The sequence below is a fragment of the Crassostrea angulata genome, chromosome 10 (assembly GCF_025612915.1).
Source record: "Crassostrea angulata isolate pt1a10 chromosome 10, ASM2561291v2, whole genome shotgun sequence".
In the NCBI taxonomy this organism is placed as follows: Eukaryota; Metazoa; Mollusca; class Bivalvia; order Ostreida; family Ostreidae; genus Magallana; species Magallana angulata.
This window is the reverse complement of record NC_069120.1, coordinates 25,937,801-25,953,827: the sequence shown is the minus strand read 5'-3', so window position 1 is coordinate 25,953,827 and position 16,027 is coordinate 25,937,801. Positions and strand designations below refer to the sequence as shown.

At 32.6% G+C, this 16,027-nt stretch overlaps 1 protein-coding gene across 1 annotated transcript; it reads right to left on the bottom strand.

The window, feature by feature from the left end:
- Positions 1–286: 286 nt before the first annotated feature.
- Positions 287–15,789, bottom strand: LOC128165543 (acyl-coenzyme A synthetase ACSM3, mitochondrial-like). The gene is made up of 17 exons (XM_052830185.1): positions 15,710–15,789; positions 13,958–14,188; positions 13,247–13,344; positions 12,610–12,722; positions 11,551–11,669; positions 11,094–11,155; positions 8,478–8,532; positions 7,386–7,507; positions 5,756–5,912; positions 5,409–5,540; positions 5,237–5,314; positions 5,024–5,104; positions 4,576–4,677; positions 2,515–2,642; positions 2,260–2,359; positions 1,291–1,410; positions 287–1,159 (listed from the first exon to the last, which is right to left on the bottom strand). Exons 2-17 carry the CDS (start codon positions 14,162–14,164, stop codon positions 1,073–1,075), a joined length of 1,761 nt encoding a protein of 586 aa, XP_052686145.1. The 5' UTR covers positions 14,165–14,188; positions 15,710–15,789; the 3' UTR covers positions 287–1,072.
- Between the last annotated feature and the right edge of the window lie 238 nt (positions 15,790–16,027).

Here is a 16,027-nt window from a genome sequence, read left to right as displayed (position 1 = left end):
ACCCAGTATACTTGTGGTTTCAGAATATCAGTATGTGCTCTAATATAGCTAGAACACAACCATCCAGAAATTTGGATGAAAATGAAAGTTCACATTGATTAATAATTACCGTACATTGTAAAGCTAGTTTTATAATGCACCTGAAAAGACAGAATGTGAAAATATCATGAATTAATGCAATATTTTTATGATATCAGCAATATATGCTCTGGTATTAAATTAAGGATGGTGCAGTTTATTGTCACGCTCAATCACTTAAATAACTATAATGTGGTACGTTGCACATTGATCAAAGATGGAAAATTGGTCTTTCAAATTCAAAATCTTTTATATAGAATTGTATATACTGGTACATGGAATACAAATTACATTCTGTATACAAAATACAAAAGTACATGTAAATATATATAGAGTAATTGGACATAAAACAATTAAAACAAAACAAAAAACAAATACCCTATTGACCTTGGAAACACAAAATTTCAAAACGTCAACATGGGCCACATCAGCAACAATGCCTGCATGAGTGATATATATATATAATTATACTAAATCAGTAACAATTAAAAAATGTTAATATTTTCATTTATACAGAAGACAATGTTTTGGGTTTTTTCCCTCCAATTTTTAAAACTTCTCCAGTTATTCACCTTTGACCTTTACTTTTAAAGGTCACTTGGCCACAATCGTGTTTATTTAGAAGTTGGACATGGAAAAACAATTCAAAAACATTAAACCGTTGATGTACACTGGACACTTTCTGGTATAGAAATTTTCTTATTGTAATGTAAAAGGACACTGTTATCTGACTTCTATTTATGAAAACTCTATATAGCAATTAACCAGTGATAATTTTTTTTTTCTGGACAGAGTTTGTAAAGGACTGCCTTATGGTGTGGTAAAAGAGTTCTTTAGAACCTCCAAAAACTTTTCTTACACTGTAAAAAAAAATTATCGTCAGAACGTGCGTCTATCATTCAGTGATTTCTTTTCATTGGAATCACAAGTCATTCTTCCCTTGTTTTCAATAAAATTCCCCCAAGTAATTAGCTGGCTCCTATATAATTCGAATCTACTCTCTTCCCCATTCTCGATTGCGCAACTCCACTCTGCGAATCTTTCCACTGACAGTTTTAGGTAGTTCTTCGACAAAGTCAATCTACATGAAGAGTAAATTAATCAATCTTGCTTATTGTTATATTACTCAAACCCAATATAATTATTTTTTTCATTTTTTTTTTAATTCTCATGAAAACATGAAGATGATAAAAGATTTATAAAAATGACAACCTTTCTTGGGTATTTGTAGGGAGCAGTTATGGATTTGACATGCTCTTGGAGTTCTTTTCGTAATTCCCCTTCATCTCTTGTTTTGTACTTTTCAGTTCTAATTACAAATGCTTTTACAACCTGTTAAATATACCATTAAGTACATGTTGAATGAGTTTTTCATACAAAGCATCTCCCAATGCATGCACACTCCTTTTCTGACTCTTTAATATAATTATAGGTCTAGAGGGTAATTATTGTGGTGGCAATTTTTAGACATATTGTACTGGTATATTGATCTCCCTGAGAAGAAAGCTAGAGATACAAGAATATGTGCAAATTTCAAAGCTGAAATACTTGGAATTTTTCTTCACTTTTAAAAAATATGGTAATAGTTGATAGCCAAAAAAAAAATAATAATTCATTATCTAAAAATTAAAGGAAAATTTTATGAGTAATTTATTAACCACCCAGTCTCCTTTATAAAGACAAAGACTGTTTCAAGTACGGTAATAGATAAATCATGCAATTTTGACTGTTTTGTGGTGTATTGTAAATTATGTCATGGTCTGGGTTTCAGAACTTTGGGTAACCCCAAAAGACAAACATGATACACTCATATGTTGCAGAAAAAAAATAGTACAAATATATTTTGTTTGCACATGTACCTGGTACTGAAATTATTAAAAGTAGCATGCTGTATAACTGAAGTGATAAGCTAGATGCTACATGTATTTTTTTTTTTTTTTAAATTCTGCAGTTTTATTGCAACTGCTAAAAGTTCCATAACAAATAAATATTGTGTTACCTTGTTTTTATAGTCACCAATTCTTAAATTTAAAAACAAATTTGCTAGAATTTAAATATACCATTCTGGAATATTATAAAAACACCATAATTTTCACCCCCCCCCTACCAGCCCAAGATTATAGTATATATATATATATATATGTATGTCATGCCTATGTGTACAATAACTGTCAGAATTACCTCCCCTCGGACTTGATCTGGGCTACTGACTACAGCTGATTCCAAAACAGCAGGGTGCTCTATCAAAGCACTCTCCACCTCAAACGGACCAATTCGGTATCTGTCATTAAGAAAAGGTAAACATTAAGTTTTGCCGACCATTTGCCATTCTTCTTCTTGTTGAGCATGTCAAACTTATCAGTAAAAAGAGATCAAGGCACAAGTATGTGTTATTAAAACATGTACTACAAAATATTTTTTCCAGTGGATCCTTACCCAGCTGTTAGTATGATGTCGTCTGCTCTTCCTACAAACCAGAAGTAACCATCATCATCCCTGACAGCTTTATCACCCGTCATATAGAAGTCTCCCTGATATACGGACTGGGTTCGCTTCTCATCATCCTAAAAATAACAGTACCGGTATGTAGTATAGGGCCGGGTGGTTTATTTGGTCTTCAAATATTGTGAAATCATTCAAATTTTTTTGCACAGTTATCACAGCATAACCATTCTAGAATCTATTTCATATGACTTAAATTAAATACGGTAATAAACCTTCATGTAACTAACAGTATACACTGTAAGCATAATGTAAACCAAATTTTATTTAAGTGCGAGAAATTTTCTCAAGGTTCATGAGAGCTGCATCGTCGCAAATTTTTCTCGCCATATTTCAGTCTTTGAATGCCTATGATATATAATATTCCACAAAATTTTGTTCGCAAAAAATAGTAGATGCAAACTAGTACATGTACCGTATTTTCCCGACGACTCGTCGATGCGGACGACTCGTCGAATTGCCCATTTTTAGCCAAAATTTTAACAAAATCCTATGATACGTCGATCTCAGACCATACGTCGATCTTATCACTTCAAAATGGCCTATAAAACTGCAGTAACATTATCAGTGTATGATGCCACGATGTCACCGATATTGCAACCAATTATTATTATGATTAACATTTAAACAATTACGCTTTATACTTATGCATCAAATTTTCAAATACCGGCAACTTCTACAAAGTCGCTTGCATTTTAAACAATTCCCGATATCGCGTGTTATGCAAAACTGAACCTACTTTGTCAGAAATATTTTATTCCCAAGCATTAAAATAAGTATCCACTCTGACTATCGCCAGTGTATTCGCCATTACGTAACCAGCCACCTGTTGACTCGGCGCGTGGTCAATGTTTGTTTAACAATTTCCGGTGTCATAGGCATGCACCTGTCTCGTGTCGGACTTCAAAGGGGGATCTCAAGTGCAGAAAGCTTAGCAATTACTATGATTTGATGATACTTGTTTACTTTGTATCCAAAAATTACAAAAAAAAAATTATCTAACAATAATCAAAGAATTGGACAATAATTAATCAATGAACTATAATCACTCTTATAACGGTACTCTTTATATACACAGGGAGTGAAATTGCCGTAAAGATCTCAGCCTTAGGGCAAGATTATTAACACAACCGGTGTCAGCCTATTGTATAAACAGTAGTATTGATAATTGCCGATTACGTATTTTAAGATTGAATTTGACCATTAAATATTTCTGATTTATACTTTCCACTAACAACTCTTTACAAATAAAATAATTAAATTTAAAAAAACATCCCCCGGACCTACTGCAATATTTTCTTCCATTCAAACTTGGTTTCAATTTTACTGCGCAATGTTATCTTCCTACTAGTGATACATAGAACCATGTGACGATGTGTTTATAAAAACGGAACGGTAAAACTTTTAATTGATAAACGACAATGTAACATTTTTTAATAACTGTTGTTATTATTATGTATTTAAGTGTTGACAGATGAGTGAAAATGATAATTATTAAAGATGAACAGTGAATTCAACAACGTAATTTTCAATCACACAGCCAACTCAAGATGATTAAAACCAAGATTTTTAATGCTATTTTTTAAAAAATTTCTGACTACGAGCCTACGACAAGTCGAACAAGACGATAAGTCGGGTGCTCTGCTTCAGATGAAAAAAATATCGACTAATCGTCGGAAAAATACGGTATATCTTTGGTAAATTACAAAATGGTCACGAATAAAAGCTGGTTTACAGTTTTGCATAACATAATTATTTCACAAAAAGCATAAAAAGATAAAGTCCAAATAAGTTATTGAAAGAGTGCAATGCTTGCTAAAGGTCTTTAGCTCCCGGTCTGAAAAAAATTTGAACGGAGGACCTGGGTCATAGCACATGACCAGGTTGTCCATCCAAATCTTTTTAGAACGGGAGCTGCAGACCTGCAGCTAGAGCAATTCACATGTACATGAATTATTTAAGAACACACTAGTTGAGTTGATTTGGAGACTTTACCACGTATTTAGTGAAGAGACCCACTGGTCGATGAGGTTTGACTCTCAGTCCAACGTTTCCCTCCACATTGTTCGGCAGGATGTTTCCTTCTTCATCAACAATCTGCAAGGACATGTTCACAGTGACAAATATTGCAGGCAATACAGCTGGCAAGTGTTGCCATAACACTTCCACTCAATGAATCAGGATAAAATTTGTACAAGAAGTAAGTCACAGTGCAATTGCTTCTGACAAGAATTTACTGTACATGGTAATACATGTATATATTCATGTCATACAAAATATATGGACAAACAATACATAATCTTTGACATATTCCAATATCCTTTCATTTCAAGATGTCTCTTCCTGGATTTGATAAAAGTAAACTAACAAAAAGAATTCCCGGTACATAAGAGACCCTAAACACAAAAAAGTTTTAAGCCTTATATTTAGAATTATAAATCACCTCAAGATCAATTCCAGGCGCGGGTTTTCCCATGGAGCCAGGCTTGATCTTAATACAGGGGTAAGTCCCACACAGGAATACCTAATTAATTAAAAGTATATTAAAAATAACATACAATCTATTCTCTGGTGGAAGAGGCGAAAAAATTATTACTCAGTGAATTTACCGTTATAATTATGCATGAACAAAAATAAATGAAATCAGCTAGCTCACTGTTTCACTTTGTCCATATGCTTCATATACATGCCCCCCTCTTGTTCCCTCCTGCCACTCTTCTAGAAGTTCTGGGTTCTAGGAAAAAGAGAAAAGCAACAAATGAAGCACATGATTCATGCGTATCATTTAAAAGTGAATTTAATTACCGTACATGGAACTAAATACTTACCACTGGTTCTCCTGCACTTAGACACTTGACCTTGTGGAGATGTGTATATTTGGACAAATTCTCCTTCACAATCAGTCTTAATGCGGTTGGCGGCACACAAAACACATTAATGGCTTGGTTTCTATCTAAAATCTGAAAACAATCAGAAAATCCATGAACAAGTCATTTACAGTAATATCTTTTGATTTTGTTTATACAATAAAATATGGCACCAACCACCTAACCTTCCTTATAATAAACTTGTGAAACAAAACAGTACTGAAAGTTACACTTTAATATCAGCACAGAATTTGAAACTCTTATAGTGGAGAAATAATGGCGAAAACTGTATGAGAAAATATGTGTACCTCTAAGAACTCCCCAGCATCAAATCTGTTGGTCTGGTGTGCAAACACACACGCTCCTCTTAGCCAGGTAGCAAATAAACTGCTGTATCCTGCCTTAGCCCATCCAGTGTCCGAAATGTTCCAAACCACATCATTGTGAAAGACATCCAACATGTATCTGTAAAAGCAGGAGGATTCTTTTTTTGTTTTCTTACCAAGATACTGTAAACACGTTATAGTTGGCGTGTACAATATTTGGCGGAAATTTGTTTTTGAACAAACTATAGTTGGCGTGGATTTGAATTAGCGTATTCCTGAATGTGACTATTCTTATACGTACAATGAATCGCATTGAAGTGGTAAAAGTTTTTGTTCGAATGGAGGGTTCTAAACTTTGTATCAAACGTCAATTGTTCCATGAGACACGCCCATTTCTTTTATAACGAGGAAAACAGTATTCGTAACAATGCGTTCGGAACCGCTCATCTTTTAAACAATACAATCAGGGCTGCAGGTCCTTGAAATGTGGACACAAGCTGAATCCCGGTATTTTCTCCGTATATGTTTTCCTTGCCCAGCGCATATCCTCAGTTCCTTCAATATGCTGCGAACACAGCAACAAATGCAGAAGAAGACGAAGAATGTAGCTTACCCCTTTAAAACGAAAAACTGAAACATGTGCATATATGTTCTGAAAAAACTTTTCTTTATTTGCAATACAGTACATGTAACAGGAAGTTCAAAACACAAATAAATTTTTCACTAAAAATATTCTTGACTCTTTATTTTGAACAATATCACTGTATCTGAACATAGTTGGAAAAAAAGAAAGTGTGTGCATGTGTGTTTTTGTGCATAATGCATGTGTGTGAAATTCCTGCTTATGCTGTTTAGAAGAGAGGCGGTTCCGAAAGCATTGTGACGAATACTGTTTTCCTCGTTTCAAAATAAATGGGCGTGTCTTATGTAACAATTGACATTCGATACAAAGTTAAACAAACGTCATATTTTGGATTGAAATTAAAATTTCAGTAGAGGACTTCCTGGTAAACATAATTATTAGTCAGTTTTTTGTACAGATGTGTGAGAATAGAGAAGAAAATGTTTAAACATTATCTTCTCAGCATTCCATTCGACATTCCATGCCATTCGAACGAAAACTTTTACCACTTCAATGCGCTTCATTGTATATGCATGGCATTTATATAAGCAATGTTCTTGATTTAGAGCAAGCTGCATTCCACCAAAAGCTCTAATTAATAGATTACACAGCCAAATTTAGTATGTTAACAGTATCAAAAAAATAAATTATCAGCTTACATGAAATTTATGATTTTTGTATGCATACATAAATGACTAATTCTATCAAGATACATACATGTATACCTGTCCAGTATATGACGATTGCATGTACAAGACACATGTAGATTTATATATTAAAAAAATTTAACTTTACCGGCCATACCATATTTTCCATACAAAACTGATTTACAGCATTAATGCGTTCATATGACAAAGAATCATTCATGGATCCTAAGTTACACAGGAAAGTGTAATTATCATGAAATGTCCTTTGAAAAGGTCATGACATGAGAAGTCATACCAGGTAGTCTTCATTTCAAAGCAATTACATTTACCAGTATACCAATACCTGGCAGTTACAAAATGTCCAAATCCCAGACTTCCATGTGTGTGTTCAGCCATCTTGGGAGCACCTGTTGTACCACTGGTGAAATACAAGGTCATGGGCTCATCAGATCTAGAGTTGATTGTCTACAAAACACCAACAAATGCTGGGTATTCCTTCTAATGTCAAAGTTATGTTATGTTGCAGTTAAAAATTATATTAATATATAAAATATGTCTCTACATGAATTTAAAAATAGTATGTGCTTGTATAGTATAAAGCTGCTACTCTATTTTATTCTTCAATAAAAAATAGAATCTTAAATGTGAAATTAATACAAGTACTGTCTCTTATGTGGGATCAAATCATTGGCACATTTGTTTAAAACATTTCTTTTCATCAGTACCATTAAATATTTCTTTGATTTAAGGAAAAAATATTTTTTTTTCAGTAAATGAATTCAACATGCTTGTTAAAACTACATGTAAACATGAAATTTGATCACTGATTTATTAAAACTTGAAAGATGCTTGCATTAGGTACTTTGGGATTTAGCTATGTAGCCCATGGGACTCTTCTTATTCCAACTGACAACTAAAAATAATTACATTATATCATACAATCTTTGAAATAAAATTTTCAGCATCTGTCAAGGATATCTATTTTTTCTATGTAGGCTGCAATAATGATGACAAATTCTAGCTTGAGTAGGTTTAAGTCTGGACCTTCCCTTTGCATCTTATTTCTATATTCGGAAAGGAAGTTGACCAATCCAGTGATTAAATTTAAGCCTCGAGGCTTACTTTTGAGAGAGAATATGTACGCTTTTTTGCTCTTATGTTTTTAGAACATGATTCATAATTTTTTGTGAATCAGCAGAAATATTATCTAGGTGTGGGATTCTCAAATACAACTTGTCTTTAAACATGCTTAATTACATTATTTGTTTGCAGGAAATAAGGGGCTTACAAATGTTCAAAAGCTGCTTATTTTAAAGAGCCGCTTACTTTAATAATTATTTATATTAACTATAAAATATCAATATTTTACTGTATATTCAAACCATACAATATTAAGATCGTCATGAAAGAAAATAAAGAAAGAAATATATGGTACCTCAAACTCCTTTGTGGATTTATCCATGAGCTCTTTATAATTTTTCCATCCAGGTCTACAACAAATCAGTCAAAATTCAATGTTTACTTAATATTTTACATAATGAAATTCAGTGTATATTTTCCCTTATGTTTGCATTGGAAATCTGTGACATTCAATTTCCTGTAAAAACACTTAGCCTATTCAAGGTGCATGAACACAAATATAAACTTCATCATGCGTTTTGAATAATTATTTACAAATGTAAGATTAACTGAAACTTTCAAACTATTATAATTAATTTTATGTGTACTTACGAAAAATAATTGTTAAATCATAGTATAACTAATTTGTTAATAAAATTTTTTTTTTTTTTTATGCAAGGTATCTAGCACTAATATTTTTAGTAACGGAAGCAAACTAAATAACATGTCAATTTGGCTGTTCCATGTATGTTTCATATCCCTGAATAAGAGCAAATGTAATAATGGCTAGTGCTTTAAGGTTGAATAACACAATTGGATATTTTAAGTAACTCAAATTAACAGGGAATTATTTGATTGTGAAAGATATGATAGCTACACTGTACATACATGTACGTAATATCAGCGAAAAATTTGAAGTCGGGATGTATAGATCACAAGCCCAACACTTTATCCACTTGGCTATGGAATAAAATTCTTTTGTATCATTGTTTGTGAGCTTTTCCTTTGATGTCAGCAATTCATTTTTTCTTGATACACAACAGTTTAATGTGATGTATCTGTGATAGATCACACTTTTTATTTTTTCTGATAGATCACACTTTAAAAAAAAAGAGTAGCAAAAAATAAGGAAATTTAATTTATCATTTACAAATTCATGAAGTTCAAAGAACATAACAGTTTCTGTGAAATGTTTAAAGCAGCTATAAAAATCATTAAAGAAAACTGATCATTTTTTAATTGCTTATACATCCACTAATGGCTCAAAATGAAATACACAACTATCCTAAGAATTGCGAGAATAAAATCACAACCTGGCTTATAAGGGCGAGGTAGATGGAACTCTCCTCAAATGTAGTGCGCAAAACTTCTAGAATGCTCTTTTTTCATTGGTCATATAAAATGGTACATAATAAAATTTTGATAGATCATGGGTAACCCAGTGCATTGAAAACAATGATACAAAACATATAGAGTAGTTTTTAACTCGTGCATCTTCAGATATCAGACTCGGGGGACAAGCCCCCTCGTCTGTTATCTGAAGATACACTCGTTAAAAAGTACTCTATATATTACTTAAATTCTTTTAAATGTCATTTCATTCAGAGGCCAGCCATTTTGTGATGATGTTATTCCAACTTAAAGCGACGATACACAAATACTTCATACAGATAAACATCAACAGGAATATAAATATATATAAGCATTGAATGCTTATTTTTGGATGTTGTAAGTCCTATAACACACCAAGGCTGTGCTGACAAATTATCATACTGCGCTAACGCACGGTTATAGGACCAATGACATCCAAAAATAAGCATTCAATGCATAATTGAATATTTGTACCTTGGGTTTTAATTCAGAACTCCTTATATATTATACAATACTTAACATCTTTAATATCTTTAATTGTTATTTTTGTAAAATTATTACATACAATAACTTAATTAATTAATGTATTCATGTGTCACTAAAATATTACAAGCAAGTTTTAGTACACATACAAACATAGAAAGCAAATTTGTTGGTATTGATGTTAAAGGTTCATTGCATTCTGGATAAGAAATATAACTCTTAAGTACAAAACTGAAAAAAAAACTTATTAACAATCCCTTTTTGGGTATTTAATTTACTCCTACATAGTGTGCTAAAATTGAGTGCATTTAGAGCAACATCAGTGTCTTCTGTACAATCATGCATTCTCACTTTAAAACAAAAATTTATATTGATACACGGACGTATTAGTGAACAGAGGGTTGATGCACCGTAACCTTCATTCCTCCATTACACCAACGACGGTTGAAATTAGCAAAAAGCTTGCACAAAAGCTATCAGTAGCTATATGATGATGCATGCATGTCTCAACCAAATTAACTTTTGATGAATAACTGTTTCACTTAAAGTATACTAGTAAAACACGCTTATAACGAAGTGCCAGGTACAGGCGATTTTATTTCGTTATAAGCGTAATTCGTTATATTCGTCAAGTTTACAACATGTTATAAAGTCTCGGGGTATGAAAATCACTTCGCTGTAAGCATCAATTCATTATAAGCGTGTTCGCTATAACCGTGTTTTACTGTATATTGGAGTATAATCTTACTATGGTACTTCTTTTTCTGCTACAGAGCTAATACCTTTTGCAAAAGTGTTTTGATTATTCTTTTTTATATATCTTTACGCATATTATTCTTGTCAATCATATATAAATTCTAACACTGAACACTTTTTAAAGATAATTTTTTTTTATTTTTAAACCATAAGAAAACCTAAATGAGACTTCAATTAAAACTTCCCTATAGCTAGCTCTTTTCAAAATACATGGGTGCATGTTAATCAAGGCATATAAAAAGGTTATACATTAAGTCCCTTGTTAAGTTAGTATGCAGCACATCCCTCTATCAACATGTGGTCAGTTAGTAAATTCACTTACAGGGTGTCAGATTTTTGCCCTATATAAATCTTGCTCTGGACCCCTGCACAGTTACCGATGACCTGTGTGAAACAGAAGCTGTGTTCAGCCACAGAGCACAATAGTATGTAATAAAAGAATTTAAGGCTGGAATCTAGCTCATTCAGCATCAGTCACCAGTAAGACATGATTTACAGTAAATTCCTTATTTTACATGAGAACTGAATTACAGAATATACTGCCGTTTTGTGTCAAATCTTTAGAATATAAAATCAGGAGCAAGGAATTTATATTAAAATTTCTTATAATAATTCAGTACTGTCAGAGAAATAGATGTCAAATTTTAAAATCTGCGATGGGTGCTTAATTCTCCCGATTTTACGCGGATATTAATTCCTCATGTTTTATATGAAACCCTAATAAGTAATATGCTTTCATGGCTGCAATGCTTCTATCATTAATTATTATGAACACGTACCTTCTCCACATTCTGTACACTAGAGCTGTCTGTGATGATACAGTTGGCTCCAGAGGACTTCAGTCTGAGCTCTATGTCTTTGGGTCTTAGCTGTGTGGTCCCAGAACTCACTATTATACCTAGTAATAAAATAAACATTAAAACATGGAACTTGTTCTCTCTCTCTCTCTCTCTCTCTCTCTCTCTCTCTCTCTCTTTTATTCATATTACAGTAAACATACCAAACATCAGTTATTTTTTTCACATGTCACAAAATAAGTTGCAAAAATGGAGTGAATACCTGTTGTATGAAACCTTTTTTTTTATTAGTGTCAGCCATTTTTTTCAATTACTACAATTCAAAAAGTTTCTAATACCAAATAATACCTGATATAGTTTCTGCATATTGTATTTTTTACAATAAATAAATTTAAAGTAATCGCAAATAAGCGAAAACTAGTCTACTGATTATCTTGGAATTTAACAGTCGCGATATATACAATAAAAATTCTCAGAAAACTTGAATGAATTAGGGGTTCTACACAAAACAGAACATTTTTTAAAATTCTTTTTTAATGTAAAATGAATGATAATAAAACAAGTGAAAAGCTGTCAATGTGACAGCAAACTGGGTTTTTCTTTTTGTAAACTGTATCAATACATGTCAACCTTGAATTGATAAACACTACCTACCGTATCCAGTGAAATGGAGTACCCTATATGCAATATTTTGCCAAAAAATAACTAAGTTCAAAAGCTGGTTTTTTTTTTCTCATAAATTATCAGAAATGAAAATCCTAGCAATACGCACACCTCTAATTTATATTTAATTGATCTGCAAAAGAACAACCTCCTATCTTGAGAACTGTAGGAGGAGTTATCCGTACAATGAGGGTACCCTTTTGGCAGCCGACCGCCCGACCACCCGCCCGCCATTTTCATCATTTTAATAACCGGATTTTTCTGTTGGAAAACCCAGTTTAAAAATTCTATCCAAGATATTACATCAAATTGCATTAAGCTTTTTATACATGTAATGAAATATGAACTTGTTGCGCAACTGAGAAAACAAATTCTCACCAGCTCTGATAGCTGCTATGTATATAATCCACCATTCTGGAATTCTGGGAAGAATGACTATTAGAGTATCCCCTTTCTTTAGTCCACAGTGATTCACAAAGACATTAGCCAACCTAATTAGATCAAAACATGGATGATTAAAACGAGATTTAAAATTTGCAGCCAGTGAGAGCGTTGTCAAATAACCTAATGTATATATACATCGGTCTGCTTTTGATAAGAGAAGCAAGACCTTCCTAGGGTTTCTGTCAATGTACATAGCCTATATCATGGTACATTTACTAGAAATATTAATCAATTTTGTAAAAATTTTGTTGTAATTTAAAAATTAAGACATAATAGTACATACTTGTAATTATGCGTACATTAAGCAATGTATGTCCCAACAAGTAAATATTGATGATTGAGATGTGTGCATCTATTTTTGGTTCTAATTTTTCTTTTCATTCTACACCAACCTTTCATATTAATACAGTATTTTTTTTCATATGAATACAATACTAGTTTTCTATGTTATATCTTTATAATGAAATCTTTATATGTATTACCATCACACTCATGGTCGTTCAAATATTCCAGTACATATAGCTTAATTTTTATCATACTTTCATATTATCATAAAAAGAGTTGACCTCACCTCTTACTCAAGCTTGAAATTTGCTGGAAATTGAACTTTTTCTCGTGTCCTTGATCATCGATCCACCATAATGCCGGCGAAGATCCACATTTAGGACTCTGAAGTGGACATTTGTGACATTAAAAAATTGTAAGTATTTTCAACTGTGAACCATTGATCACATTGAAATCCATAAATTCAATCAACAATTTCAATTGCAATTTGATACAAAATAGCGAAATCACAGAATTAAGTACTCCTCTAAAATAAGGAATTTACATTACAGTACCAGTAAATCGTTTCAATTTCATAGTCCATTCCGACTGAAACACACACTAAGAAATCTGGAACTGAATTGATTATTTTTGACATTGTTTAATCCAAAATCTGCCAATTCTAAGCTTGATTACAAATAATTGCACTGGGTTATACAATTTTGTATCCTAACCAACATAGAGTCTCCTTATGTCATGGATATACATCTCATGCGCGATCTAGAGGGGGGGGGGTCGGGGGGGTCCCGACCCCCCCTGGAAAATGAAAATTTATTAAATTTACATAGTAAAATATGCCTCGGACCCCCCCTGGCAAACACAATTATCCTTCGGACCCCCCCTGGAAAAATTTTCTGGATCCGCGCATGCATCTGTTGTCTCTAAGCTGGGTTACTGTTTTTTTGGTGTGCATGTGAACATTATTATCTGTTAAAAAAGGGACACAACTCATACTAACTCTATCGGAGCCCCAGAAATCCACAACATCTCTAGCAAAGTTGAAGTATTCGGGCACACTGAAATTTTGCATCTTTTTCCTGTGCTCCTCATAATTATTGAAAGGTTCATTGTCCAATAAGAATGAGGACACCCACTGTCTCCTACACTTGAAAGGGGTCCTCAGGAATGATGGAATTCCAGTTCTATGGAAACATCGATGAGCCATATCTAGCAAAGAGGTTATGTGTCTCTACAATGTACCAAATTTTCATATCGATCATTAATTCAGTTAGGATTTTGATAAAGTATAAGCACAACTTACGACAATGGTTTTGGAGTTCAGTGCTTTGGTATGGGTTTCAAGATGGCAAATTCTCGTGAGAAAATAATTTAAATTTCATCACCTTGAGACCCCTGTGGAAAAAATTCTGAGCACATAACATACAAAATTTGGATCTCTTAAAATTACTCGAAGGTCATAGCTATATTTAGACAATATTAATCTCTTTGAGGAGCTCTAAATAAAAATATTATAGGAAATTAATCAATTTTATTAAAATTGTTTGGAATTTTCTTTACTTAACTAAATATAATAGTATATATACAGGGTTAACCCATGTACATTTTGCTCTTTGACACTAGCTAGCAAAAGTTTTTCTGTCTTGAATTCTTGTCTTCAATGTTTTTAGAGAGATGATTTGAGACATCAATTCAGCTACCATAAAGAGTTTTGTGTCTATTTGATAAATTGCAGGTTGAAATTTTAAAGAAAGCTTAAATTAGATCTTATACAGTAAAACAGCCAATTAGTTATCAATTGTGGGTTACTAATTTGTCCAGTAAATATACATTTATCATTATATTCAGTAGTATATTCTATATAATTCTACATATTAGACGAATAGTCAATAATGTGAAATATAATTAAGCTTGACCGAAAAATACTGACAGGTCAAAATCCGGCTTGGAATAATACTGAGAGAATATTTGCACCATTTAAATAAATGTTCTGATTTGTCAATCCATTAATGGTGACATAAATAAACCTTTGTGACTCCAAAACAAGGTTATATAATAATATGCAATCAGTCAAGGCAAGTAAACAATGGAAGCGCAAAGCTGCAGTTTGCTAGCATAACAGACAATGGGTGTCAAAGAACCATAGTTGACAATGCACTTGATTTCAGTGCTGCAATCAACTGATCAAAGCCTTGTCATTGACAGTGGTTGTATTTGAAAGGGTATGGTGATCGCCAGCTGGGCACTCTGACTTCCTCCCACATCAATGATCCCCTCTTTCTAACATCCATGCCAACAAGAGATATTAATAATTAAGGTTGTAGAACTTAAAATGTTTGTCAAACATTGTAATATTAAAAAAAAGTTCAGTTTTATCAATTAAAAATCAATTAATCGAGAAAAAAAAAACCATGACAAAGAACATAAAGTCATATTGATAACGTTAGTTAAAAGAGAAGATATTTATGACAGTTGTTCAAGAGTTTGCACATAAATGATGTGTGGGGTTTTTTTAAAGGTTAAAAGCTGATTACACTGTTTACTACAGAAGTCAAAAATTGTAAATAAAAAGTTCACGAATTATTTGGCATCTTGATACTTTCACTTTCTATTATTAAACTTTTGATGCAGCTGTGCACAGCCAAAAGGCATGCATATAAAAAAGTCACACCCTAACATCTATATAACTCATAAAAATAAGATAAATTTTAAATGTTGTGCACACAATTATATTACTTTATAAAATTCTAACCTCAGACACCCGAACGATTCCCTGTAGTCCTACATTTATGTCACCTCTTCGCTTTCATGCATTACGTACTTACAGTTGTCTTTCTTTGATTGTTTTTATTATTGTTTGGAAAGGGGGGGGGGGTCTACATAAAAAGACGAGCGATCCACTCTAAACTTTAGTATATAACATGTTAATTTTCGTGACACGGTACATTTGCATTATATAACGTTTGATGCGTTTTTCATGCTCAACAAAAAAATTGCAGTGCTCAGAATTTCTGTTTACGGCAAAATTTATACGAAAAAATCTCAAAAGAACTTGTCCAAAGAACAATCT

What these genes read in the sequence shown, in the direction of transcription:
- LOC128165543 (XM_052830185.1), bottom strand. Translation starts at nt 14,164, where the DNA reads ATGGCTCATCGATGTTTCCATAGAACTGGAATTCCATCATTCCTGAGG. An exon ending in ATTTCTGGGGCTCCGATAGA is followed by an intron (nt 13,345 to 13,957) that starts GTTAGTATGAGT and finishes TGTCCACTTCAG; the next exon opens with AGTCCTAAATGTGGATCTTC. An exon ending in CCTACAAATACCCAAGAAAG is followed by an intron (nt 1,160 to 1,290) that starts GTTGTCATTTTT and finishes CTCTTCATGTAG; the next exon opens with ATTGACTTTGTCGAAGAACT.